General features: G+C 38.5%; 1 protein-coding gene across 1 annotated transcript in view; it reads left to right on the top strand.

Annotated features, from left to right (window-relative positions):
• The window catches only part of ANKFN1 (ankyrin repeat and fibronectin type III domain containing 1), a 365,709-nt gene that overhangs the window by 66,393 nt on the left and 274,807 nt on the right, over positions 1 to 24,509 (top strand). The window contains exon 2 of the mRNA XM_033183583.1: positions 10,059 to 10,099. Coding sequence (XP_033039474.1) covers positions 10,059 to 10,099 — 41 coding nt within the window. The remainder of the gene's footprint in view (positions 1 to 10,058; positions 10,100 to 24,509) is intronic.

Genomic DNA, 24,509 nt, shown 5'->3' on the forward strand with positions numbered 1-24,509 from the left:
GGATCTCAACAGTTACGTGTCCCAATGGCTCCGCAAATTCAACATATCTAACACTACTTTGGCCACAGCTGTAGCTTAGAACTTCATCCTTTTTCACCTGTATTCTACCTCCTAGTGAGTCATTAGATTCCAACAAAATCTTCTCTCATATTGCTCATTTCTGTGGCTAGCCATATCACCCACCCCATTCTCCAGGCGTCACCTAATCCCCTGTCCACATCCAGTAGATCACCTGGTCCTATAACCTGTTTCTCCTTAGCCCCTTCTTTCTCTCTCTCTTCCCCCTCGCTCCCTCCACTCTTCCCTCCCCTATATTACTCCTCTGGTTCAGTCCCTCAACACAGATATCTGGGTTAATTAAATAACTCCTTCTGACTATTCCTTTCTCCAAGTTGACCTTTCTAAAATCCATGCTATATAAATCCATTCATATTTCTTCCCCATTTTACCAACTTTTAAATACATTTCTTGGCTTTCAGAATAATGTTCAACCCTTTACCTGGCTGAGGTGATCTAACTCTTGCTGGTCTCTGTCCCATCTCTTTTCAGTCTTCCATGTGGAATTCTTTAGTCTAACTTTTTTGAGCTACTTTGTGTTACTTCAGCACACGCCCTGTCTCGGGGACTTCACACATGCTGTTTTCAGCAAAGAATAATCGTTTCCACCTCTTCTTCTTACCCAGCACCTAATCATCTTGAAATCTCAGCTCTGACATGAACATCACTGCTCTGGGAGAGTGTCTCTGTATCGCCGGAGCCATCCTTCAACATGTGTGTCTCTCAAATACCCTTAGAATAAAGGGCACTTTCATCACATAAATTTGTGACAGTCCCTCTCCCTGGAATTCATACCCAATATCAGAATATTACAAGTTCTGGAAAAAGACTGCCATAAAAATATATATTTATCTTTGATCCAATATTTACCAAACTTACTTGAACATTTGACTTATTTTTTTTCCACAAACCTATTATCGTTTGTTTTTGGAAAATTTTGCCTTAATCTGATTTAGGAAGAGCTTTCTTTGCTCCTATAGATACCCCAGGCGTAGCTCTATTACAGTACTTTTCACACATCCCTATAATTGCAGAGTCATTTTCTAATAGGTCTCATATACAATAGACTGACTACAATGCCTCAATAATAAAATAATCACCATGTTTTTATCAGCATTATACATCCAATACCTAGAACACATTTTAAATATCTGATAAATATTTGATAAATAAATACATTGGACAAAGGACAATCTAGTTCATTGCTATTAATAATTCACATATGTTAAAGAGTAGGTGCCTGGCCAGGTGCGGTGGCTCACGCCTGTAATCCCAGCACTCTGGGAGGTTGAGGCGAGCGGATCACAAGGTCAGGAGATCGAGACCATCCTGGCTAACACAGTGAAACCCTGACTCTACTAAAAATACAAAAAATTAGCCAGGCATGGTGGTGGGCGCCTGTAGTCCCAGCTACTCGGGAGGCTGAGGCAGGAGAATGGTAGGAACCCAGGAGGTGGAGCTTGCGGTGAGCCAAGATAGCGCCACTGCACTCCAGCCTGGGCAACAGAGCAAACCTCAGTCTCAAAAAACAAAAAGAGTAGTTGTGTTTTTTGTTGTTGGTTTTGTTGTTAGTTTTGTTTTTTTGTTGTTGTTGTTTTTTGTTTTGATAGAGAGTCTCACTCTGTCACCCAGGCTGGAGTTCACCATGTTGGCCAGGCTAGTCTGGAACTCCTGACCTCAGGTGATCAACCCGCCTTGGCCTCCCAAAGTGCTGGAATTACAGGCATGAGCCACCATGGCCAGTCAATATCATTGTTTTGATAAAATATTTTAATATTCAAGATAGAATATAATTTGTGATATTGACATGCTTTCTGAGCGTGCCATGTTTAAGTAAATTTCTTAATGTCTTTATCCTGAAGATAAGGGTTGATGCTTGGTCTGGCTTCTCAATCTGGCATGGGCATGGAAATCTTTTTTATTGTTTTGGGAGTCAGTTTTGAATTTGTTGCTGTTGTTGTGTGTTTTGTTTTTTAAGAAGACCACAACTAAAGACCACAACTCAATTGTGAGTTATTTGGGGTCATTTTCTGCCCCAATGGTGGCTACTGAAACCAGCACAAACTGTCAGAGCAGTTTCATTAAAGGTATTAGGAGACCCTTGTTTTTTTTAATATTAAGCTCAAATCAAAATGACCTTAAAAGGCAGTAACATTGAAGTCAGAAAATCTGTATTCTAGTTCAAATCACTTGTAGCATGATTTGGAGATGATCATTAAATCTCACTGATTCTTGTTTCTCCCAGTAACTTAATATACTGATAAATTTATTCTCTGTCTTCCGAAGGTGATATGAGAATTACATGAGATGATCTATGGAAAAACTGTAAGCTTGAAAGCGTTCAACAAGGTACTCCCAAATGAAATGCAAGCCCCTCAAAGGTGGAGCTTATTGATCACTCTCATACTTAATACCTGGAAAAAGAGATATTCATAAATATTGAATTAATTAATGCAGATAATAAAATAATAAAACATTAGCCCTGAAGCTATGTTAATACAATGGGAACAAAAACAAAACACATTTAAATATTGTGTTAGTCCAGTCTCCCATTATTATAAAGAAATACCTGCTGGGCACAGTGCCTCACCCCTGTAATTTTGGCACTTTGGGAGGCCAACTTGGCAGGCAGATGGCTTGAGCATAGGAGTTCAAGACCAGCCTGGGCAACGTGGCAAAGCCCCATCTTTATAAAAAAAATACAAAAATTAGCTGAGTGTGGTGGGCCGTGTCTGTAGTCCCAGCTAATTGTGAGGCTGAGGTGGGAAAATCACCTGAGACCAGGGAGGTCGAGGCTGCAGTGAGCTGTGATTACACCACTGCAATCCAGCCTGGGTGACAGAGACTCTATCTGAAAAGAAAGAAAGAAAGAGGAAGGGAGGAAAGGAAAGGAAAGGAGAAAGGAGAAAGGAGAAAGGGGAAAGGAAAAGGGAAGAGGGAGGAAGGAAGGAAAGAGGGAGGGAGGGAGGGAGGAAGGAAGGAAGGAAGGAAGAAAGGAAGGAAGGAAGGAAGAAAGGAAGGAAGGAAGGAAATAAATACCTGAGACTGAGTAATTTATAAAGAAAAGAGGTTTAATTGGCTCACGGTTCTGCAGGCTGCACAGGATTATATCTTGGCATCTGCTCGGCTTCTGGAGAGACCTAAGGAAACTTAGAATCATGGCAGTAGGTGAAGGGGGAAGCAGCCAGGTCACATGGCCAGAGCAGGAGCAAGAGAGAGAGAGAGCATGAATATGCCACACACTTTTAAATGACCAGATCTCATGAGAACTCACTATTGTGAGGACAGTACCAAGAGATGGTACTAAACCATTCATGAGAAATTCACTTCCATGATCCAGTCACCTCCCACCAGGCTCCATCTGCACCATTGGAGATTATGTTTAAACATGAGATTTTGGTGGGGTACACATCCAAACTATATCAAATATATAAATATATGCCATATTTATACATCTGTTTGTATATATGCCTATTGATGAAAGGCCTGAAGTAGATGAAAGGTGACCAAATTATGAAAATTTATAAGGAAAATTAAATGTCAATAAACATTAGAATCAAATAGAAGCTTATATGATGTACAAGAAATTAATACTTTTGTTAAGAAATTCAGTGATAGCCAGATATAAGTCTATATCAAGAACAATTTTAAATGGTTAAAAATAAAATTCAAATATTCTTATAGCAATCAAGATATACAGAAGTCCAAATATAATTTGAAGTGGTTGGAAACATGGATGAACTTTACCTAAAGAAACTCCCAGCTCTCTGCAGGGGTGACAAAGCAATTTCGAATACAGTTATCTGTAGATGGGAAAAGCTCGGTCTACATTTGTTGGCAATGCAGAAGGATTCCCCGACACCCTGGCTTGCAGGTTTTGGAGGTGGTGGGCAGATTCAGCCAGTGATTGGCAGCTTTTGGACACCACCATTTACAGGGCTGAGGAATGTGAGGGCACTGAAGCCTGGGAAAATGCCTGCCTCCCAGGAAACAGGGAACACAGGCTCTTTTTCTCTTCAGTCCAAGGGGCCCACACCATGGAGCCTACTGCCCTATCTGGAAACTTGTAAGAAATGCAGAATTCCAGTCCCCACCCGAGACCTTCCAAACCAGAATCTGCTTTTTAGCAAGGTCCCAGGTGATCCAGGTCCCAGGAGCACTGGCCTAGAGGTTGTTCTCAGCAGGACTGCTTGCTTTAGATGTGTGGCTGGGGAGGAGCCCAAAAGATACTCTTTTTGTGTAACACGAAGAGACTTGCCACACTCTGAACTTGTCTGGAGGATCCTGAGAACTTGGAGGCCTCCCCCGCACCCTCATTTGAGGGGTCCTAGCCTACCAGCCTGTTCACCAGGAAAATATTCCTCCTTTGCCTCTCACAACTTGCAGACCCACTACTACCCCAAAAGCCTGTCTACATGTGTGCTGAGGACTCATTTCCCTGTAATGGGTTAGAAAGATCTGGATGTTTGCAGACGAGTAACAGTGAGGAGAAAAAATGCACAAGGCATTGAAGATGACTCAGCAGTTTGAAGGAGGAAAGAACAACACAATCAGAACAAGTGGCTCTCTGTGAGGTAGTCTTAAAGAAAGAAAGAAAAAGGACACTAAAAGAAAATAATGCAAATTCCTAGGTAGACTAGGGAAATTATTACAAAGGAATGATCTGAGAAAAAGAGAGTTCTTGAAACTCAAAAACATTGCTGAAAACTGAATAAGGTGTCTTGAAGTTCAGGTGGAAGATTAGCACACAGAGAAGAAAAACTCAAAGAAATGGAAATTATGCATGCTAAGTGAAAAATACATATGGAGGACACATCTTCTTGTTGGTAGAGGATGAATAGTTTCAACCTTCCTGAAGAGTGATTTGCACAACCCATCTAATATTAAGCTGCATCTACCCTATTATAAAGTACTTGCAAGTCACAGAACTACTTTACAGTATAAGAACACACATCTAAAAGCAAATGTTCAAAATGCTTGGTCATTACAAGCCCACTGTAATTGCAAAAAATTACCAACAACCTGAATGTCTGTGAATATAGGATTAGTTAGGACATGTCCATAAATGATTCCTACTTAGCTACTAAAAAGAATAAGATCTCTGTACACTGACTTGGAATCAGTGTCCACAAAAATATCATTAAGAGAATAAAAGCATATTATAGAAAATTGTCTAGCACGACTTATAGAAAATTATCTAGCACAATCTTGTTTTTGTTGTAAAAATTTTCATGACATACATATGTATGGATAAAGGTTTATATATGCATGCTTTCATAAGCATAAAAATATTTAGAAGGATACCCTCACGTGCTGTTGATAGAATTGCTTCTGAAAAGTGGGGATGTTGGGGAAAGTGTTTACTTCTTTGTGTGCTTCAAAATAAATCTGTGCAATTCTGAGTTCTTTTACTTCATTTGAGTGGGTTTTTTAATATTTTCTAAATGTTTGATAATGAAAATTGCTTATTTAAATTAAAAATATTTGTAACTGTTAAAAAGTTATAAAGAAATCAAAACACAAGGAGTCATGTATAAATAAACATGCTAAGTCAGTGGAATGGTTCACCAAGGCCTCAGCAAAGGCACAGAGTCAAGGCTAGGAAAAACAAAAAACAGCAAATTCCAATACCGTAGGAGAAGCCATTGGCAGTGTTTATAAAATTAGTAAAATACGAGTGAGGCCAAGGGATTAAAAAGCTACCGTGAGCAAAATTATTAGAAGTCATGAAAAACAATCTGATATCACTTTTTGAAGTTGAGTTTATTGTGGGGTCAAATCAGAACCCACAGAGAAAAAAGAGGTCATGTCCCCCGACTGTAACCATTTAAGGAACTAGTACAGAATATTTTAATCCAATGAGTGGTACAATTCTTTGTACAATAAGTTTTCAGTTTGGACTTAATGAAGACAACATAACTGTCACACAGTAAGCACTAGGATTGGGCCAGTTCTCTTCCAAATGCCTTATATGTATTATCCTTCAATAAACACAACAATCTTAGGAGAAGTACAGTGCTACTCTTACTTCTATTTTATAGATGAAGGTCTCGAGACTTAGAGAGATTAAATAACTGGCCAGAGGTCACACTGGAGGTTGGTGGAAGAATTGAGACTTGAACTCCTGGCTCTCTGATATTGCTTCTGCCCCCAGAGTGGGGGCCATGGGCAGAACCCCTACAACTCTTGACATCACATCGCTATGCTTTCATCACATAGTCTTGGCGTTTAAAGAACACTTGATCAAAGCAAAGAGGAGATACACTATTCGTAAATTATTATTATTACCTGATAATTGGCATATTCTATCTTAAATAAAGCCTTTATTCTTAAATTAATTTCACAGGTAATTTAAGTGGTTACCTGTACTCCTGAGAATAAGTGGGATAGAGAATAGGTAGTCCTACCATAGCATTAAGCAAATAAGTAAAATTAACATAAGATAGAATTAATTCAAAATTCAGAATAAGAGAGCAGTAGCCACCTCATCTCAAAATTCATAATCTTGAACATATAGGAACTAGATTATTGTGTATCGTAAAGAGGAATAGGTATATAGGAGATTTTACTCCATAGGTTATATTATAAAATTACACTTGCATTGATGCAACTTTTTACAAACCATAGACATTTTAAATAACTGACAACTCAAACCAGATATCCTAATCAGCATAGAACACTCAGAAATCTAAGTGATCTTATTTTCTAATGAGTATCAATTGTAGGTTACAGATGACAACAAGATGGGATCAACCACAGGAACCAGGGTGAGAAGTTGAGATCAATAAATGGTATGGAGAATCCCCTAGTTGAGCGCTTGGTTTAAAGATAAAGTTCTTAGAAGAGATCACAGACAGAGATGTATCCTCAGTGTTCAACACAGCTCATGTGAAAGTGGATTTCAGCAAAGGGACCAAAGAATGTGTCCCAAGGGCTTCGGGCAAAGTCTGTTCTGTATGAACCTTGCTACTGAATCAGGCGCATGTCCTACCATGATCCAAGGAGGATAACCTGCTGACCATGCAGATCTTCTGAGGTGGGCATAGCACAGGGCAGAGCCAGGATGTACCTCACATCTCCCCTGATGTGGGAGCAGAGAGACTAGGCTCCCGTAGCTAAAGTCTTCTAAGATCCACATAAGAAGATCCCCATTTATGATCTCTTAAAGACCCTTGTGTGGTGGGAGAATGGACTCTGCCAAAGTATATGCAAATAATATAAATGGTGGTCCCTCAAGTGAGCCAGTTCCTCCTGCCCAGGGTCTTGCACTCAGTGATGTTCCCTTGCTTGGTCTGCCCCACACTCGCCATCTGCCTTCTTATGTCCTGCTCTAGGGTAAGAATAATATCTCCCTAGGGTTACTATGAGGAATAAACTACTCAGTACATTAGGAGGTTCTCGATGCATTAAGCACTCCATAGTAACTGTTATTATTATTAAATATGAATTTTTTACCAGATGCTATTTCAATGCTTCCCCAAATTAGACTTCCTTGACCTTTCTGTCTGAATTGATTACCCAATTTCACCTTCCCTCGTCACTGACCACTGTTGTAACTTTGTGTTACATTGTGATGCAATCTCTCTAAACTGTCCAGTTGTCTCTCCAGCCAGACAGAGGTTAATCACGAGGGGAGGGGATGTGTTCTTAGGGCCCAGCACAGTGCCTTGCACATAGTAGGCATTCAGTAAGCATTCAGTGAAGGAGTTAATACTTTGAAGGCCTCTCTTTCTCCTTTAAGAATTCAGGTTTTTCTTTGTCTGTTGTGGAAATAAGCTTTAAAAAAGCAGAGGTGAGTTTTTATGTAACTCTCTGGTCTGAAAAAGCACACTGCCACAGTATGCGTAACTGCTTGATTTATTTTGTACCTCAAGAAAAATGATCAGTAACATTGAATTGAATAGATACATAATGCAGTCTCAAGGACATCCCTGAATAGTTTTCAAAGTAATCAATGATATTGCTGTGAAAATGTTGCCCAAATGAAGACTTCTTGTCCAATGAATCTGTCAAGTAATAGACAGATAATTTTCTTTGTTAATACTTTTGTGGCCAAAGAAGAACCCATTATGTGAGACAGCAGTAAAAACTTTTCTCAGTAGGTGAGAATGTTCCAAATTTGTTTCCTAGCAACAAGTTCTTCAAAGGAGCTGAAGGGTACACAATTTCAGAAGAATTTTCGGTGCACTGTTTTTGTTTGGAAGGGCAGGGGGTGGGAGGAAATGTGTGTCAGGCTGTGATCAGAACGGTGTTCCAGTTAGTGCCACATGTGAGATCTTGTTGGCTCAAACTATAGAATAATAACTAACAACTAATAATAATAACTTCTTCCAGTTAGTGACACATGTGAGACCTTGTTGGGTCAAACTATAGAATCCGTCTGAGAAATTCAGTCCGATAAAAATGTATCAACCTCTTACCTGTATAAAGAAGAATTATCTGTATTATTTGTGGGCCCAGAAATTTAATAATTTAACAATTTGTCGATCAATAAGCCCCCTCCTAACCATCTTCACAGATAGTAAATGAGGAATTGGGTGGCTTGCTAAAACAGGTAGGGATTTTTTAATAAGGATGTTGACTGGAGATATTGAGTAGTTGGAGGAATGAAAATTGGAGAAAAACAATCTGGAAGAGGAATTTGGGACAAAGGTGCAGCTTTGACTGTCATAAATGGAGACATCTTACCCAAGCGAGACCTCCATAGCTACCTTCCCAGCTCCCATTTCATGGATTTATCATATATTCTTAATTTGGTTTTACAACTTGGTCTGCTGATAATAATAACAACAACAGTAACAACACCAGGTAGTACTGGAGAGAGTGCTGGAGACAGGAAATATGATAAGTCTGGTTGCCTAGTTCAATGGCTTAAGACTTTCATCATTTTCTTGCTTCTGGAGCACATTGACACGAGGAGGACTTTATCTAACTATTTTTTATATATAATTGTATTTAACCCTTACGGCAATTCTTTGAAATAGCCACTAGTAACATTTCTATCAATTTTAGAGCATTGAACCAATTTGCCCAAATCACACTATTATTAAGAAATGGCAGAGCTTGGGAAAACATTGTTCCACTGAAGTAACTAATCTGACCTATCCAGATCACTGTGGGTGGTGTGGAAAGATCTTTCTGTAGGTCTGAGGACACCACGATTTGAGTGCTTAGTCTTAGAGATGATCTGGAATCACTTGAATTTCAGAATGCAAATAGTTCATATCAATCATAGGGACTTTCCTGCCATTTCCTATTAAACCTACTGCACTAAAAAGTACCCCTTTCAATATAACCACAATAGGTTCAATAAATTATGGATTTGGAAGCAAGCTGAATTGTCTGGTGGGCTGCCACACTGAACAAATTGCCTGCACAATTGGCCTTCCAAGCATAGGCATAGTCTATTTGTCCCTCCCCTTTCACCAACATCTTGAATAAAGAGAAACTTGGCTTTGGTTTCAATCCCCCTCCTTGCATCTCCCACAAAAGCTTTCTATTTCTTGGAAAAGGAAACTGTCCGTTTATCCTAATAAGTATGAATTGAGAAAACCATATCTTTAGGAGAAGTTTCATTTAAAGGAACAATGTGTCAGAACTTGGCCAACAAGAACAAGGTACAATGTCAGTGTGAACCAGAAGCAAGAGAGTGATGAGCGTCTAAGCCATTGAATGAGCCAGCCAGACTTACCATGTTTTCTGTCTCCAAGATTGGACCTGGGAGACAAAGCAAGCATCAAGTAGTCTTGAAATTCTAGGATATTCAGGAGCAGGGAGCAGAGCATGTGATGAGATACAGCAGCTAGCATAAATGTTTTCTTTCTGGGCTACAGCCTCCTGTATCCCCAAGAAAAGTCTCCCAATAAATATATATTCTTCTGTAGGCTAGGCTTCTCTCTGTCTTTTTTTTTCAGTCAGTGGCTTCAAATTTGACTCCTTTTTCATTTTGAATTAATTGTTGTATAATTTTTTAACATTCTTTTTTTCTTTCTTTGTTTCAGAGGCTACTGTTTAAAGACAGGCATTTTACTTGCAGCAAAATGTAAGTACGTTTCCTCCTTGAAATGGTATCTACTTCTCAGCTGTAATTCCTAAGCCTCCTAATCTTTAAGGCTCCCATCTCACATTGCTGCATTTTTAAAGTCTAGCTCAACACACACAGCCAATCTAACATTTCATACTATTGATTTGTGTAACACCATGGAGCATTTCAGAAACCATTTTGGAAGCAGATTCAGCCTAATTGTGGTTGTGACAATATTGCATCTAAAGCTAGATAAAAGTGAGGAATAAAAAAATAGGCAATGTTCATTTATATATTATGACCATGTGACACTAAACATTTAAATATTCAGTTCTCTCAAATGACTAATTTATTACTCTTTTCCCATTTGCTCCTCACCATGTAGTCACAGACTGTTTCTTGTTTAACAGCATGGTGGTAACCTTAATAATTCCTTCCTGTGTGTACTGCGTTATGGCCACTCTGTAAACCAGTAGTCTCTCCAGAACTAATCTCCTGTGTATTATGTTTCTTTATTCTTAGTACTTCCAGTGTCTATACCTAATTACAAATCCCCTCTATTCTGAAAGACCAAATAAAATTATAGCAGATCTGAACTGGGAGTTCCTGAGTTTTGTCTTTGGAATTAGGGTGATTTTTTTTTCTTTTTTAATGAAATGAAGGTAAGAATAATTTTAACAAAGGAAAAAAAGAAAGTTTCATATGTCTCTGGTGTAATTTAATAATATCCAATGTCCACAAGCAGGAGGTAGATTTAGCTGTAATATAAAGACCCTAGCTGTTCAAAAGTACCTCAAAATGTGTAAGTTGCTTGTCACTAAGCAAGTAATCAACAACTATAAGGTAGATGGTTGAGTCATGTACCCTCATGGAGGCTACATCAACTCTCAGCTTCTAATTCATACAGAATTTCCAGCAGAGAATGCATCTCAGTAGTCACTGAAGCATTTAATTAGACGTTCTAGTACCTATCAGAAACCAAAGAGCACAGTTAAATTGTATATATTATACATGTTCTAATAAATTCTCTTTTGAATCATTCAGTCCCTGAGAAGATTATATGTTCAGCTGAACTGCAGGAAAAACTTAGTTTTTACTGATTTCCCTGGATGATAGTTTTTTGTTTGCTCTCTAGAATAAATTGATCCCACTGCTGTACATCAAATATTCAAGCGTTAGCACAAAAGACATTCACCCTCAAAACATTCAGATTTAATGTCAACATATTACACATTCACTGAAATTTTTTAAAATGTCAATCTCTGTATTATCTTGCTTTAGTCTTTATTGCATTATCAAGACACCTGCATGCTATGAATGTTTTAAGCAGCTTTTACCAAGAAAGTCATGTTAAATTTTATGAGTAGTCTTCTTTTCATATGCTATCATGAGTGTATTGTTTGTACAAATGTTAACTTTTGACTGTATTCTTTCTTTTGAACACAGAAAGCTGTTCAGGGGAAATTGCCTATGTTTACTTTCTTGCATATTCATATTTGCTGGCTCTTTACCATACTGTTACTGCCTATTTAGGTTTTACTAGTATTTTAAATAAGTTAATGTTAAATACCGAAAGATACTTGGTGTATATTAATCGTGAAAATTTGATGAAGGGTAATTTAAGGCAGCATTTTTAAGTCACTATATGTAAATTTAAACACCTACGTGTTACCCTAGGATCTCTTTGTCAAAATTTCAGTTGAAAGTGCTCTTTATCTTTCAGACTGAAAAAAATAAAATAAAATAAGAGGGTGGGGAATGGCTATTTTACCTCAGAGGTCTCAACTTGTGATTGTTTGTTTTCTTTTCATATTTTTTTTTCTTAGAAACATACAGGGTGCTTAGTGACCCTGTATGTTTCATTAGTAAATATTTTGAGAAGAAGGAAGCTTGCACTGGAATTATACACAATCCAGACAAAACGGGTCTACCCGGCTCCCCAAGCAATCTCTGAGCAACTGGGGAAAGGTTGGTCTGACCCACGGAGTCACAGAAACATATTAAAATCACCAGGTAGTCTTGACCTGGGTTCCTTTTGGCAGCTACGTTGAATCAGCCCCTCTGGAGTTGACATTTTGTCCTCATGATGATTGTATTATTCAACCAATGCAAATGGAAAACGACCTAATCAACGTTCCATTCAGACAAGTGAATGACAGGAGACTTTCCAAGTGAAGATCCTGCAAATGTATATGCAACACATAAAATCCCAACCCACGGACGGAGGACAGCCTCATCCAAGTCAGGAAAATATGCCCCCATAGAGGAATAAGGCTGGGTGGTGGAAGGAATTCAGGAGAAAAAATCAAAAGGCTAATGGCTAAGTCCCAGTTCACTCCTTCAGTAGTATGATTGCAGTATGTTACTTAACACTTCAGTTTCAAAGTATCTTTTTAGGGAAGGAGAGAGGAAGGAAGACATTTTTCCTGACCCCTTCAAAGGGTTGTTGTGATAATCACATAATATAATGTTTTGGAAAAATTTTACCATCTAAAAATGCTTTGTATTACCAATAATCTTATTAAATTATTGGAGACCCTCCCTGTTTTAGTGGGAGTCCTTGGGATTCTGGTGGCAAGCTTTGGGCTTTCAAATTAATACTACACAATAGAAGAAAATAGAACACTATTGGGCCAGGTCAGTGCTCTGGAAAGACTTGCACCCCCATTCTTTTGTTTATTTTCAACTTATCATATTCTTTAGGACCACTGCCTCTGGTGGAAGAGAATTATCTTCTGGGTGGTATGGGTGAGAAAGTTGCCAAACAAACCTGAATTATCCAGAGGCCTGTAAAATGCGCAATTGCTTTTTTAAGAGGCATGGTGATATCGTGTGTTCCTTTCGATTTTTGGCAGTAACCATTTTCTGCAATTTGTGGTTTTGCAATTTCTCTTTTCACAGACAACACCCTGGCTCTCATTCAATGCCCCATTGGTGGGGGTGAGGTGGGGAAAAAGAAAGATTCCCTGGGGCCCTGACTGCTCCAGAAAAAGAAGGAAATGTTAATGAAATAAGTCAGAAAGAACACTAGAGACTAGTGGAAGCTGGTTGGTTACGGGGGAAGAAACAACTTTTAATAAATTGCATGGTGTGGCTAGGATTTTAGCTGGGTCTTTCATCGTCTGGGCAAAGACTTGTTCTTCTCTTAATTCTTCTTGCCTCTCCATTGAGCTCTGTTTGGGTTACAACATCAATCTTTTCTCTTCATTTTTTTCCTGTATTCAACAAGCCTAGAGCAGTCTCTTTCACTGTCTCCTTGGCCTCTTATAGAGGGATTTTCTTTAAATATTCCATCTCTAAGTATCCATTTGCCAATTACATTAACTTATTTCATGTAAATTAGCTCAAGAGCTATGCACCAGAATTTTTTGCCCTCATTCTGGGTGCCTTTTCTTCCCCTTCCTGATGGCTTTAATGCCCTTTGCAGAGGAGGTCTGTGGTCAGCAAAGCAGTACAGGGATGTAGCATTTATCTAGGCGAGAGTGATTTGTTCTGTTTCTATTCATTGCCTCTGGAAAGGGTTTGCAGACTTTTGTTTGCTTTTTTATGGCTGCTAGGCACTGTGCTGAAGGATTTAAAGTTGCATCCAGTGTTAACCTTGTATTCTTTCTCTGTTCACTTTTTTATATCAAAACAGTCCTCTGTTCCCCATGGAGTGGATTCCCAGGGCCTATGCCCATTGTTCTTGGGCTTTCCATGCACAAAGGCCGTGTATTTCTTCTCTTGTCATGACCTAAATATCACTGCTTCTTGTACTTCTAATTGCTACTCATATGTTAATTACAATCCCCCAAATTTCACATATTTCAGGAAAATATGATTTTATTGTGTGTGTGTGTGTTATAAACGTTTAGGGAATTACTTCTGTTATGGAATCATAAATCATGGAACTTTGATTTTGGAAGATGCTTTCAGTATGATGCAGTTCAGCAGCCCACCCCTAGCTGTCCTCACATCTTCTCTCGAAGCCCTTCCTCTATCTCACATGGTAACGTAATCCATTTTTTAATAGCTCAGTATTCAAACTTTCTTTTGCTAACCTGAGATAACCTCCGTCTGACTTTGGGTCATTTGTGCTAGTTTTACCTTTTGGAGCGGCTCAGAAGTTGACTCCTTCCCCACATGACAACCCTTCAAGTATTTTGGAATCTGATCCCGTATACTCTCTGAGTATCCTTGTCCAGGCTAAACATCCTCAAATCCTTCAGCCATTCTTCACATGACTTGGTTTAGTTATCCTTTTCCATTTATCCCAGTTGCATTTTTCAATGCTCCTTTTAAAATGTTACAGCCTGAACTGAAAAGAATACCGCTGAGATGGCTGACCAGTATAGAGCTTCTAGAAAAAAACAAAAACAAAAAGGAATGCTCATTCTGGTGTGTTAGTTTTATTACAATAACTAAGAGCACATCAAAAATTTTAACAGCGCTTTAGTCCTGAGGTTAATCTAAAACCTCTAGATACAAAAGCTGCTACAAAAACAGATTTTCAGTCATGTATCTTTGCACTTGGTTTTGAATATGATGCAAAATACATTTATCCCTGCAACACTTAGTAATTTCAGAATATAAGTGAAACTATTCAGAGTTTTTTGATTTTGAATTATTTTAAATCCTTCGTCAGTTTAATCTGCCTCTTGGCTTCATTCAAGAGATTGGTAAAGACAGTGAATATCTGGATTTTAAGCTCCTCAAAGGTGGAACCATGTTTTATTCATCTTTGTCTCTCCTGAAATGTCTGTGATATTCTTTTAAACAACCAGATGCTCAGTAAATGCTTATATTAACTCAATCAATGGAATCAAATACAAAGTAGCTTTCTAACACCCAGTCTGGAACCTGTCTTTAAACTGATATCTGTGCCCTTTAGAAACTAAGATAAATACTTAAAATACACTATACTGCTAATGCTTGGCAATTTTGTAGCATTGTAGAGTTAACTAATAGTGCCACCTCAAGGGCTAGATAGTCTGAATTCTAATCTTGCTAGACTTTACTGGTTATGTGCTTTGGAGCAAATTAGATCACCTTGTCTGTTCCTGACAAATAAAATGTAATAATAAATTATTTGTGTCTGCCTCATAATGTTTTTGTGAGGCATGTAAATGCATGCTCAAATTACATGTAAAGAATATAGAAAAATTACTGGTAATATAAAAATAATAATAGTAGTAATAGTTGTATTGTTGTTGCTTTTGTTATTATTTTCAATATATGCTAATAGAACCACCCAATCCTAAGAGGAACAAAAAATAACTTTGGTATAACTTGTTCATATTAAACCTGTCTTGACTTCAACTAATAATTTTATTATCAAAATGCTAGTGTGATCTGAATATAACTGACTGCTTCATGGGCCATTTAAGCTCAGACATGCATTCGAAAATGAAAAAATCAAAACATCTAAAAAAGTGACAACAATGTAAATTTTTACCAAAGTCCTTCAAAGGGGAATTATGTTACATTCTACAGCAAAATATTCTAAAGATCTTCTTAACCCAAATTTCTCATTTTGAGTAACAACTGAAACATTTTACCATTCTCTCTCTGCTTTATAAAAACAAAATGTGGGCCGGGCGCGGTGGCTCAAGCCTGTAATCCTAGCACTTTGGGAGGCCGAGACGGGCGGATCACGAGGTCAGGAGATCGAGACCATCCTGACTAACACGGTGAAACCCCGTCTCTACTAAAAACTACAAAAAACTAGCCGGGCGAGGTGGCGGCGCCTGTAGTCCCAGCTACTCGGGAGGCTGAGGCAGGAGAATGGCGTGAACCCGGGAGGCGGAGCTTGCAGTGAGCTGAGATCCGGCCACAGCACTCCAGCCTGGGTGACAGCGCGAGACTCCGTCTCAAAAAAAAAAAAAAAAAAATGTGCTGTTTTGTTCTTGTTTTTTTCTCACTTACCTCTTCTCTCCTAATCATGTCCAATTCTCCAGAACTACTAAATTACTAGCCTAATCTTTTCTATTTCTCCTCCATTCCCTATATAATTTTATGTGGCCCTTCCAGGTGGCATGTGAAAAGATGTGTATGTTTGCCTATGTGTATGTGTGTGTGTACATTATATATTATATGCATAATGTATAATATATATTATGACTTTTACTGATATAATAGATATGTAACAAAATTTATGATTGATGAATGAGTATAGTTTCCATGTAAATGTTGTTGATATTTATATATATATGTTAATGAGTGAGACAAAAATGAAACAGAAAAGATATACATCACAGGTCCACTCTTCATCAGTAATGTGAACAACTTCTTTGCTAAACTGGATAATAGTTTTGAATACAGTTGAATATTTCTTCAAATTTCCATGTTACTCACAGTATGACAGCTACAGACAGAACATTCCTTTTTGTTTAATCTGCATTAGTAACATTCTCATAACTTTCTTAAACATAGATGATCAACAAAACAATAAATCAAGACCTGGTTTGTAGCATTTGCCAATTTCTGTGGTGTAAATGCTCCTGCCATGGCCATTTTCAAGTTAATGTGATGTCACTAAATGTGTAATTAGGAAGATGTACAGCAACACACCTTTATATGGTATTTATACCATACGGATACAAAACATGCAAATAAACTAAAAAGCATAGGTAATTTAAAATGCAGCAAAATAATTAAGAAGTGATGAATTTTTAGCACTTATTTCCTTTGGGTTTTTTTTTAAGCTTTTATTTTAGGTTAACGGGTACATGTGCAGGTTTGTTGTATAGGTAAAATTATGTTACAGGAATTTGTTGTACAGGTTATTTTATCACCCAGGTACTAAGACTAATACCCAATAGTTACTTTTTCTGATCCTCTCCCTCCTCCCAACCTCCACCCTCAAGTAGGTCCCAGTGTCTGTTGTTCCCTTCTTTGTGTCCATGAGTTCTCATCATTTAGCTGCTACTAATAGGTGAGAACATGCAGTATTTGGTTTTCTGTTCCTGCATAAGTTTGCTAAGGATAATAATCTTCAGCTCCATCCATGCTTCCACAAAAGACATCATCTCATTCTTTTTTATGGCTGCATAGTATCCCAGGGTATATATGTACCACATTTTCTTTATCCAATCTGTCATTCATGGCATTTAGGTTGATTCCATATCTTTACTATTGTGACTAGTGCTGCAATGAACATTCACATGCATGTGTCTTTATGGTAGACTGATTTACATTCCTCTGGGTATGCACCCATTAATGGGATTGCTGGGTTGAATGGTAATCCTGTTTTTATCTCCTTGAGGAATCACCACACTGCTTTCCATAATGGTTGAATTAATTTACACTCCCACCAACAGTGTCTAAGTGTACCCTTTTCTCCGCAACCTTGCCAGCATCTGTTTTTTGTTTTTTTTTTACTTTTTACTAATAGACATTCTGACTGGTATGAGATGGTATCTCACAGTTGTTTTCATTTGCATTTCTCTAATGTTCAGTGATATTTGACTTTTTTTCATATGCTTGTCAGCCACATGTATGTCTTCTTTTGAAAAATGTCTGTTCGTGTCCTTTGCCCACTTTTTTTTTTTTTTTTTTTTGAAACGGAGTCTCGCTGTCACCCAGCCTGGAGTACAGTGGCCGGATCTCAGCTCACTGCAAGCTCCGCCTCCCAGGTTCACGCCATTCTCCTGCCTCAGCCTCCCGAGTAGCTGGGACTACAGGCGCCGGCCACCACGCCCGGCTAGTTTTTGTATCTTTTAGTAGAGACGGGGTTTCACCGTGTTAGCCAGGATGGTCTCGATCTCCTGACCTCGTGATCCGCCCGTCTCGGCCTCCCAAAGTGCTGGGATTACAGGCTTGAGCCACCGCGCCCGGCCCTTTGCCCACTTTTTAATGTTTTGTTGTTGTTGTTGTTTCTTAAAAACTTGTTTAAATTTCTTACAGATGCTAGATATTAGACCTTTGTGAGATGCATAGGTGGCAAATATTTTCTCCCACACTGTAGATTGTCTGTTTATTCTTCATAGTTTCTTTTGCTGTGCAGAAATTTTTACATTTGATTAGATCCCATTTGTCAACTTTTACTTGTGTTGCAATTACTTTTGGCATCTTCATCATGTCATTTTTGTCCATTCCTATGTCCACAATGGTATGGCCTAGGTGGTCTTCCAGAGTTCTTACAGTTTTGGGTTTTACATTTAAGCCTTTAATCTATCTTTAGTTGATTTTGTACATGTAAGGAAAGGGTCCACTTTCAATCTTCTGCATATGGCTAGCCAGTTACCCCAGCACCATTTCTTGAACAGGGAGTTCTTTCCTCACTGATTGTTTTTGTCAGCTTTGCCAAAGATCAGATGGTTGTAGGTGTGCAGCCTTATTTCTAGGCTCTTTATTATGTTCCATTGGTCTATGTGTCTGTTTTTGTGCCAGTACCATGCTATTTTGGTTACTGCAGCCCTGTGTTATAGTTTGAAGTTGGGTAACGTGATGGCTCCAGCTTTGTTCTTTCTGCTTAGGATTACTTTAGCTATTCAGATTCTTTTTTGTTTCCATAGGAATTTTGAAATTGTTTTTCCTAATTCTGTGAAAAATGCCATTGGTAGTTGGATAAAAATAGCACTGAATCTGTAAATCACTTTAGGCAGTATGACCATTTTAATTATATTGATTCTTCCTATCCATGATCCATGAGCATGGAATGTTTTTCCATTTATTTGTGTCATCTCTGATTCCTTCCTTCTTCCTTTCCTTTCCGTTCCATTCCTTTCCTTCTTTCGATGGAGTCTCACTCTATTGCCCAGGCTGGAGTGCAGTGGTGTGATCTCAGCTCACTGCAACCTCTGCCTCCCAGGTTCAAGCGATTCTTCTGCCTCAGCCTCCCAAGTAGCTGGGACTACAGGCAAGTGCCACCATGCCCAGCTAATTTTTTGTATTTTTAGTAGAGATGGGGTTTCACCATGTTAGCCAGGATGGTCTCAAACTCCTGACCTTGTGATCCGCCTGCCCTGGCCTCCTAAAGTGCTGGGATTACAGGAGTGAACCACTGCGTCTGGCCCTGATTTCTTTGAGCAATGCTTTGTAGTTCTCATTGTAGATACCTTTCACCTCCCTGGTTAGCTGTCTTCCTAGATATTTTACTCTTTTCGTGGCAATTGTGAATGGGATTGCATTCCTGATTTGGATCCTGGCTTGGCTGTTGTTGGTGTGTAGGAATGCTAGTGGTTTTTGAACATAATTTTGTATCCTGAAACTTTGCCGAAGTTGTTTATTAGCTGAAGGAGTTTTTATTCCAAGACTATGGGGTTTTCTAGATACAGAATCAGGTTGTCTGCAAACGGGGTAATTTGACTTCCTCTCCTCCTATTTGGATGCCCTTTATTTCTTTCTCTTGCCTGATTGCTCTGGCCAGGACTTCCAATACTACTAGGCTGGTGCAAAAGTAATTGTGGCTTTTACATTTACTATAATGGCAAAAACGGCAATTACTTTTGCACCAACCTAATAAATTGAATATGAGGAGTGAGAGAAGGCATCCTTGACTTGTGCCAGTTTTCAAGGGAAATGCTTCCAGCTTTTGCCCTTTAAGTATGATGTTGGCTGTGGGTTTGTCATGGATGGCTCTTACTATTTTGAGCTGTGTTCCTTCATTGAGAGTTTTTAGCATGAACTGATGTTGAATTTTATTGAAAGCCTTTTCTGCATCTATTGAGATAATCATGTGGTTTTTGTCTTTAGTTCTGTTTGTGTGATGAATATCATTTATTTATTTACATTTGTCAAGCCAACCTTGCATACCAGCAATGAAGCCTACTTGATTGTTGTGGGTTAGCTTTTTAATATGCTGCTGGATTTGGTTTGCAAGTATTCTATTAAGGATGTTTGCATCAATGTTCATAAAGGATATTGGCCTGAAGTTTTTGTTGTTGTTGTGTCTCTACCAAGTCTTAGTATCAGGATGATGCTGGCCTTATAGAATGAGGTGGGGAAGAGTTCCCTCTTCAATTTTTTGGAACAGTTTTAGTAGGAATTGTACCAGATCTAAACACCCACATCTTTGTACATCTCTTTGTACATCTGGTAGAATACTGCTGTGAATTCATCCAGTCCTGCCCTTTTTTTTGGTTGGTAAGCTATTTATTACTGATTCAATTTTGGAGCTCATTATTGGTCTGTTCAGGGAATCAATTTCTTCCTGGTTCAGTCTTGGGAGGGTGTATATGTCCAGGAATTTATCCATCTCTTCTAGGTTTTCTAGTTTATGTGCATACAGGTGTTCATGGTAGTTTCCGATAGTTATTTTTATTTCTGTGGGGTCAGTGGTAACATTCCCTTCGTCATTTCTAGTTATGTTTATTTGGATCTTCTCTCTTTTCTTCTTCATTAGTCTAGCTAGTAGCTTATATATAATTAATTTTTATAACAAACTAACTTCTGGATCTTTTGAAATGGTTTTTTGTGTGTCTCAATTTCTTTCAGTTCAGCTCTGATTTTGGTTATTTCTTGTCTTCTACTAGCTTTGGGGTTGGCTTGCTCTTGCTTCCCTAATTCATTCAGTTGTGATGTTAGGTTGTTAATTTGAAATCTTTCTAACTTTTTGATGTGGGAGTTTAGTGCTATAAATTTCCCTCTGAAGGCTGCTTGAACTATGTCCCAAAGATTCTGGTATGTTGTATCATTGTTCTCATTAGTTTCAAAGAACTTCTTGGTATCTGCCTTAATTTCACTACTTACCCAAAAGTCATACAGGAGAATGTTGTTTAATTCCATGTAATTGCATGGCTTTGAGCAATTTTTTTAGTCTTGACTTCTATTTTTACTGTGCTGTGGTCCAAGAGTACGTTTGATATGATTTCAGTTCTTTTGCATATGCTGAGGGTTGTTTTATGTCTAATTGTGTGGTCAATTTTTTTTTTTTTAATTATACTTTAAGTTCTAGGGTACATGTGCATAACGTGCAGGTTTGTTACATATGTATACTTATGCCATGTTGGTGTGCTGCACCCATCAACTCACCCGTCAGCACCATCATTCATCATTATATCATGTATAACTCCCCAATGCAATCCCTCCCTCCTCCCCCCCCCCCACGATAGGCCCGTGTGTGATGTTCCCCTTCCCCAGTCCAAGTGATCTCATTGTTCAGTTCCCACCTATGAGTGAGAACATGCGGTGTTTGGTTTTCAGTTCTTGTGATAGTTTGCTAAGAATGATGGTTTCCAGCTGCATCCATATCCCTACAAAGGACGCAAACTCATCCTTTTTGATGGCTGCATAGTATTCCATGGTGTATATATGCCACATTTTCTTAATCCAGTCTGTCACAGATGGACATTTGGGTTGATTCCAAGTCTTTGCTATTGTGAATAGTGCCGCAATAAACATACGTGTGCATGTGTCTTTGTAGTAGAGTAATTTATAATCCTTTGGGTATATACCCAGTAGTGGGATGGCTGGGTCATATGGTACATCTAGTTCTAGATCCTTGAGGAATGCCATACTGTTTTCCATAATGGTTGAACTAGTTTACAATCCACCAACAGTGTAAAAGTGTTCCTATTTCTCCACATCCTCTCCAACACCTGTTGTTTTTCCTGACTTCTTAATGATTGCCATTCTGACTGGTGTGAGATGGTATCTCATTGTGGTTTTGATTTGCATTTCTCTGATGGCAAGTGATGATGAGCATTTTTTCATGTGTCTGTTGGCTGTATGGATGTCTTCTTTTGAGAAATGTCTGTTCATATCCTTTCCCCACTTTTTGATGGGTTGTTTGTTTTTTTTCTTGTATATTTGTTTGAGTTCTTTGTAGATTCTGGATATTAGCCCTTTGTCAGATGAGTAGGTTGCAAAAATTTTCTCCATTCTGTAGGTTGCCTGTTCACTCTGATAGTAGTTTCTTTTGCTGTGCAAAAGCTCTTTAGTTTAATGAGATCCCATTTGTCAATTTTGGCTTTTCCTGCCATTGCTTTTGGTGTTTTAGACATGAAGTCCTTGCCCATGCCTATGTCCTGAATGGTACTACCTAGATTTTCTTCTAGGGTTTTTATGGTATTAGGTCTAACATTAAGTCTCTAATCCATCTTGAATTAATCTTCGTATAAGGGGTAAGGAAAGATCCAGTTTCAGCTTTCTACTTATGGCTAGCCAATTTTCCCAGCACCATTTATGAAATAGGGAATCCTTTCCCCATTTCTTGTTTCTCTCAGGTTTGTCAAAGATCAGATGGCTGTAGATGTGTGGTATTATTTCTGAGGACTCTGTTCTGTTCCATTGGTCTATATCTCTGTTTTGGTACCAGTACCATGCTGTTTTGGTTACTGTAGCCTTGTAGTATAGTTTGAAGTCAGGTAGTGTGATGCCTCCAGCTTTGTTCTTATGACTTAGGATTGTCTTGGCAATGCGGGCTCTTTTTCGGTTCCATATGAACTTTAAAGCTGTTTTTTTTCAATTCTGTGAAGAAAGTCATTGGTAGCTTGATGGGGATGGCATGGAATCTATAAATAACCTTGGGCAGTATGGCCATTTTCATGATATTGATTCTTCCTATCCATGAGCATGGTATGTTCTTCCATTTGTTTGTGTCCTCTTTGATTTCACTGAGCAGTGGTTTGTAGTTCTCCTTGAAGAGGTCCTTTACATCTCTTGTAAGCTGGAATCCTAGGTATTTTATTCTCTTTGAAGCAATTGTGAATGGAAGTTCATTCCTGATTTGGCTCTCTGTTTGTCTGTTACTGGTGTATAAGAATGCTTGTGATTTTTGCACATTATTTGTATCCTGAGACTTTGCTGAAGTTGCTTATCAGCTTAAGGAGATTTTGGGCTGAGACAATGGGGTTTTCTCTACATATACAATCATGTCATCTGCAAACAGGGACATTTGACTTCTTCTTCTTCCTACCTGGATACCCTTGATTTCTTTCTCTTGCCTGATTGCCCTAGCCAGAACTTCCAACACTATGTTAATAGGAGTGGTGAGAGAGGCATCCCTGTCTTGTGCCAGTTTTCAAAGGGAATTTTTCCAGTTTTTGCCCATTCAGTATGATATAGCTGTGGGTTTGTCATAAATAGCTCTTATTATTTTGAGGTACGTTCATCAATACCGAATTTATTGAGCGTTTTTAGCATGAAGGGCTGTTGAATTTTGTCAAAAGCCTTTTCTGCATCTATTGAGATAATCATGTGGTTCTTGTCTTTGGTTCTGTTTATATGCTGGATTACGTTTATGATTTGCGAATGTTGAACCAGCCTTGCATTCCAGGGATGAAGCCCACTTGATCATGGTGGATAAGCTTTTTGATGTGCTGCTGAATCCGGTTTGCCAGTATTTTATTGAGAATTTTTGCATCGATGTTCATCAGCGATATTGGTCTAAAATTCTCTTTTTTTGTTGTGTCTCTCTGCCAGGCTTTGGTATCAGGATGATGTTGGCCTCATAAAAAGAGTTAGGGAGGATTCCCTCTTTTTCTGTTGATTGGAATAGTTTCTGAAGGAATGGTACCAGCTCCTCCTTGTACCTCCGGTAGAATTCAGCTGTGAATCCATCTGGTCCTGGACTTTTTTTCGGTGGGTAGGCTATTAATTGTTGCCTCAATTTCAGAGCCTGCTATTGGTCTATTCAGGGATTCCACTTCTTCTCCTGGTTTAGTCTTGGGAGAGTGTAAGTGTCCAGGAAATTATCCATTTCTTCTAGATTTTCTAGTTGATTTGCATAGAGGCATTATAGTATTCTCTGATGGTTGTTTGTATTTCTGTGGGGTCGGTGGTGATATCCCCTTTATCATTTTTTATTGTGTCTATTGATTCCTCTCTCTTTTCTTCTTTATTAGTCTTGCTAGCGGTCTGTCAATTTTGTTGATCTTTTCAAAAAACCAACTCCTGGATTCATTGATTTTTTGGAGGGTTTTTTGTGTCTCTATCTCCTTCAGTTCTGCTCTGATCTTAGTTATTTCTTGCCTTCTGCTAGCTTTTGAATGTGTTTGCTCTTGCCACTCTAGTTCTTTTATTGTGATGTTAGAGTGTCAATTTTAGATCTTTCCTGCTTTCTCTTGTGGGCATTTAGTGCTATAAATTTCCCTCTACACACTGCTTTAAATGTGTCCCAGAGATCTGGTATGTTGTATCTTTGTTCTCATGGTTTCAAAGAACATCTTTATTTCTGCTTTCATTTCATTGTGTACCCAGTAGTCATTCAGGAGCAGGTTGTTCAGTTTCCATGTAGTTGAGCAGTTTTGATTGAGTTTCTTAGTCCTGAGTTCTAGTTTGATTACACTGTGGTCTGAGAGACAGTTTGTTATAATTTCTGTTCTTTTACATTTGCTGAGGAGTGCTTTACTTCCAATTATGTGGTCAATTTTGGAATAAGTGTGGTGTGGTGCTGAGAAGAATGTATATTCTGTTGATTTGGGGTGGAGAGTTCTATAGATGTCTATTAGGTCCGCTTGGTGCAGAGATGAGTTCAATTCCTGGATATCCTTGTTAACTTTCTGTC

This window comes from Trachypithecus francoisi, unplaced genomic scaffold, assembly GCF_009764315.1.
Source record: "Trachypithecus francoisi isolate TF-2019V2 unplaced genomic scaffold, Tfra_2.0 Lachesis_group20, whole genome shotgun sequence".
In the NCBI taxonomy this organism is placed as follows: domain Eukaryota; kingdom Metazoa; phylum Chordata; class Mammalia; order Primates; family Cercopithecidae; genus Trachypithecus; species Trachypithecus francoisi.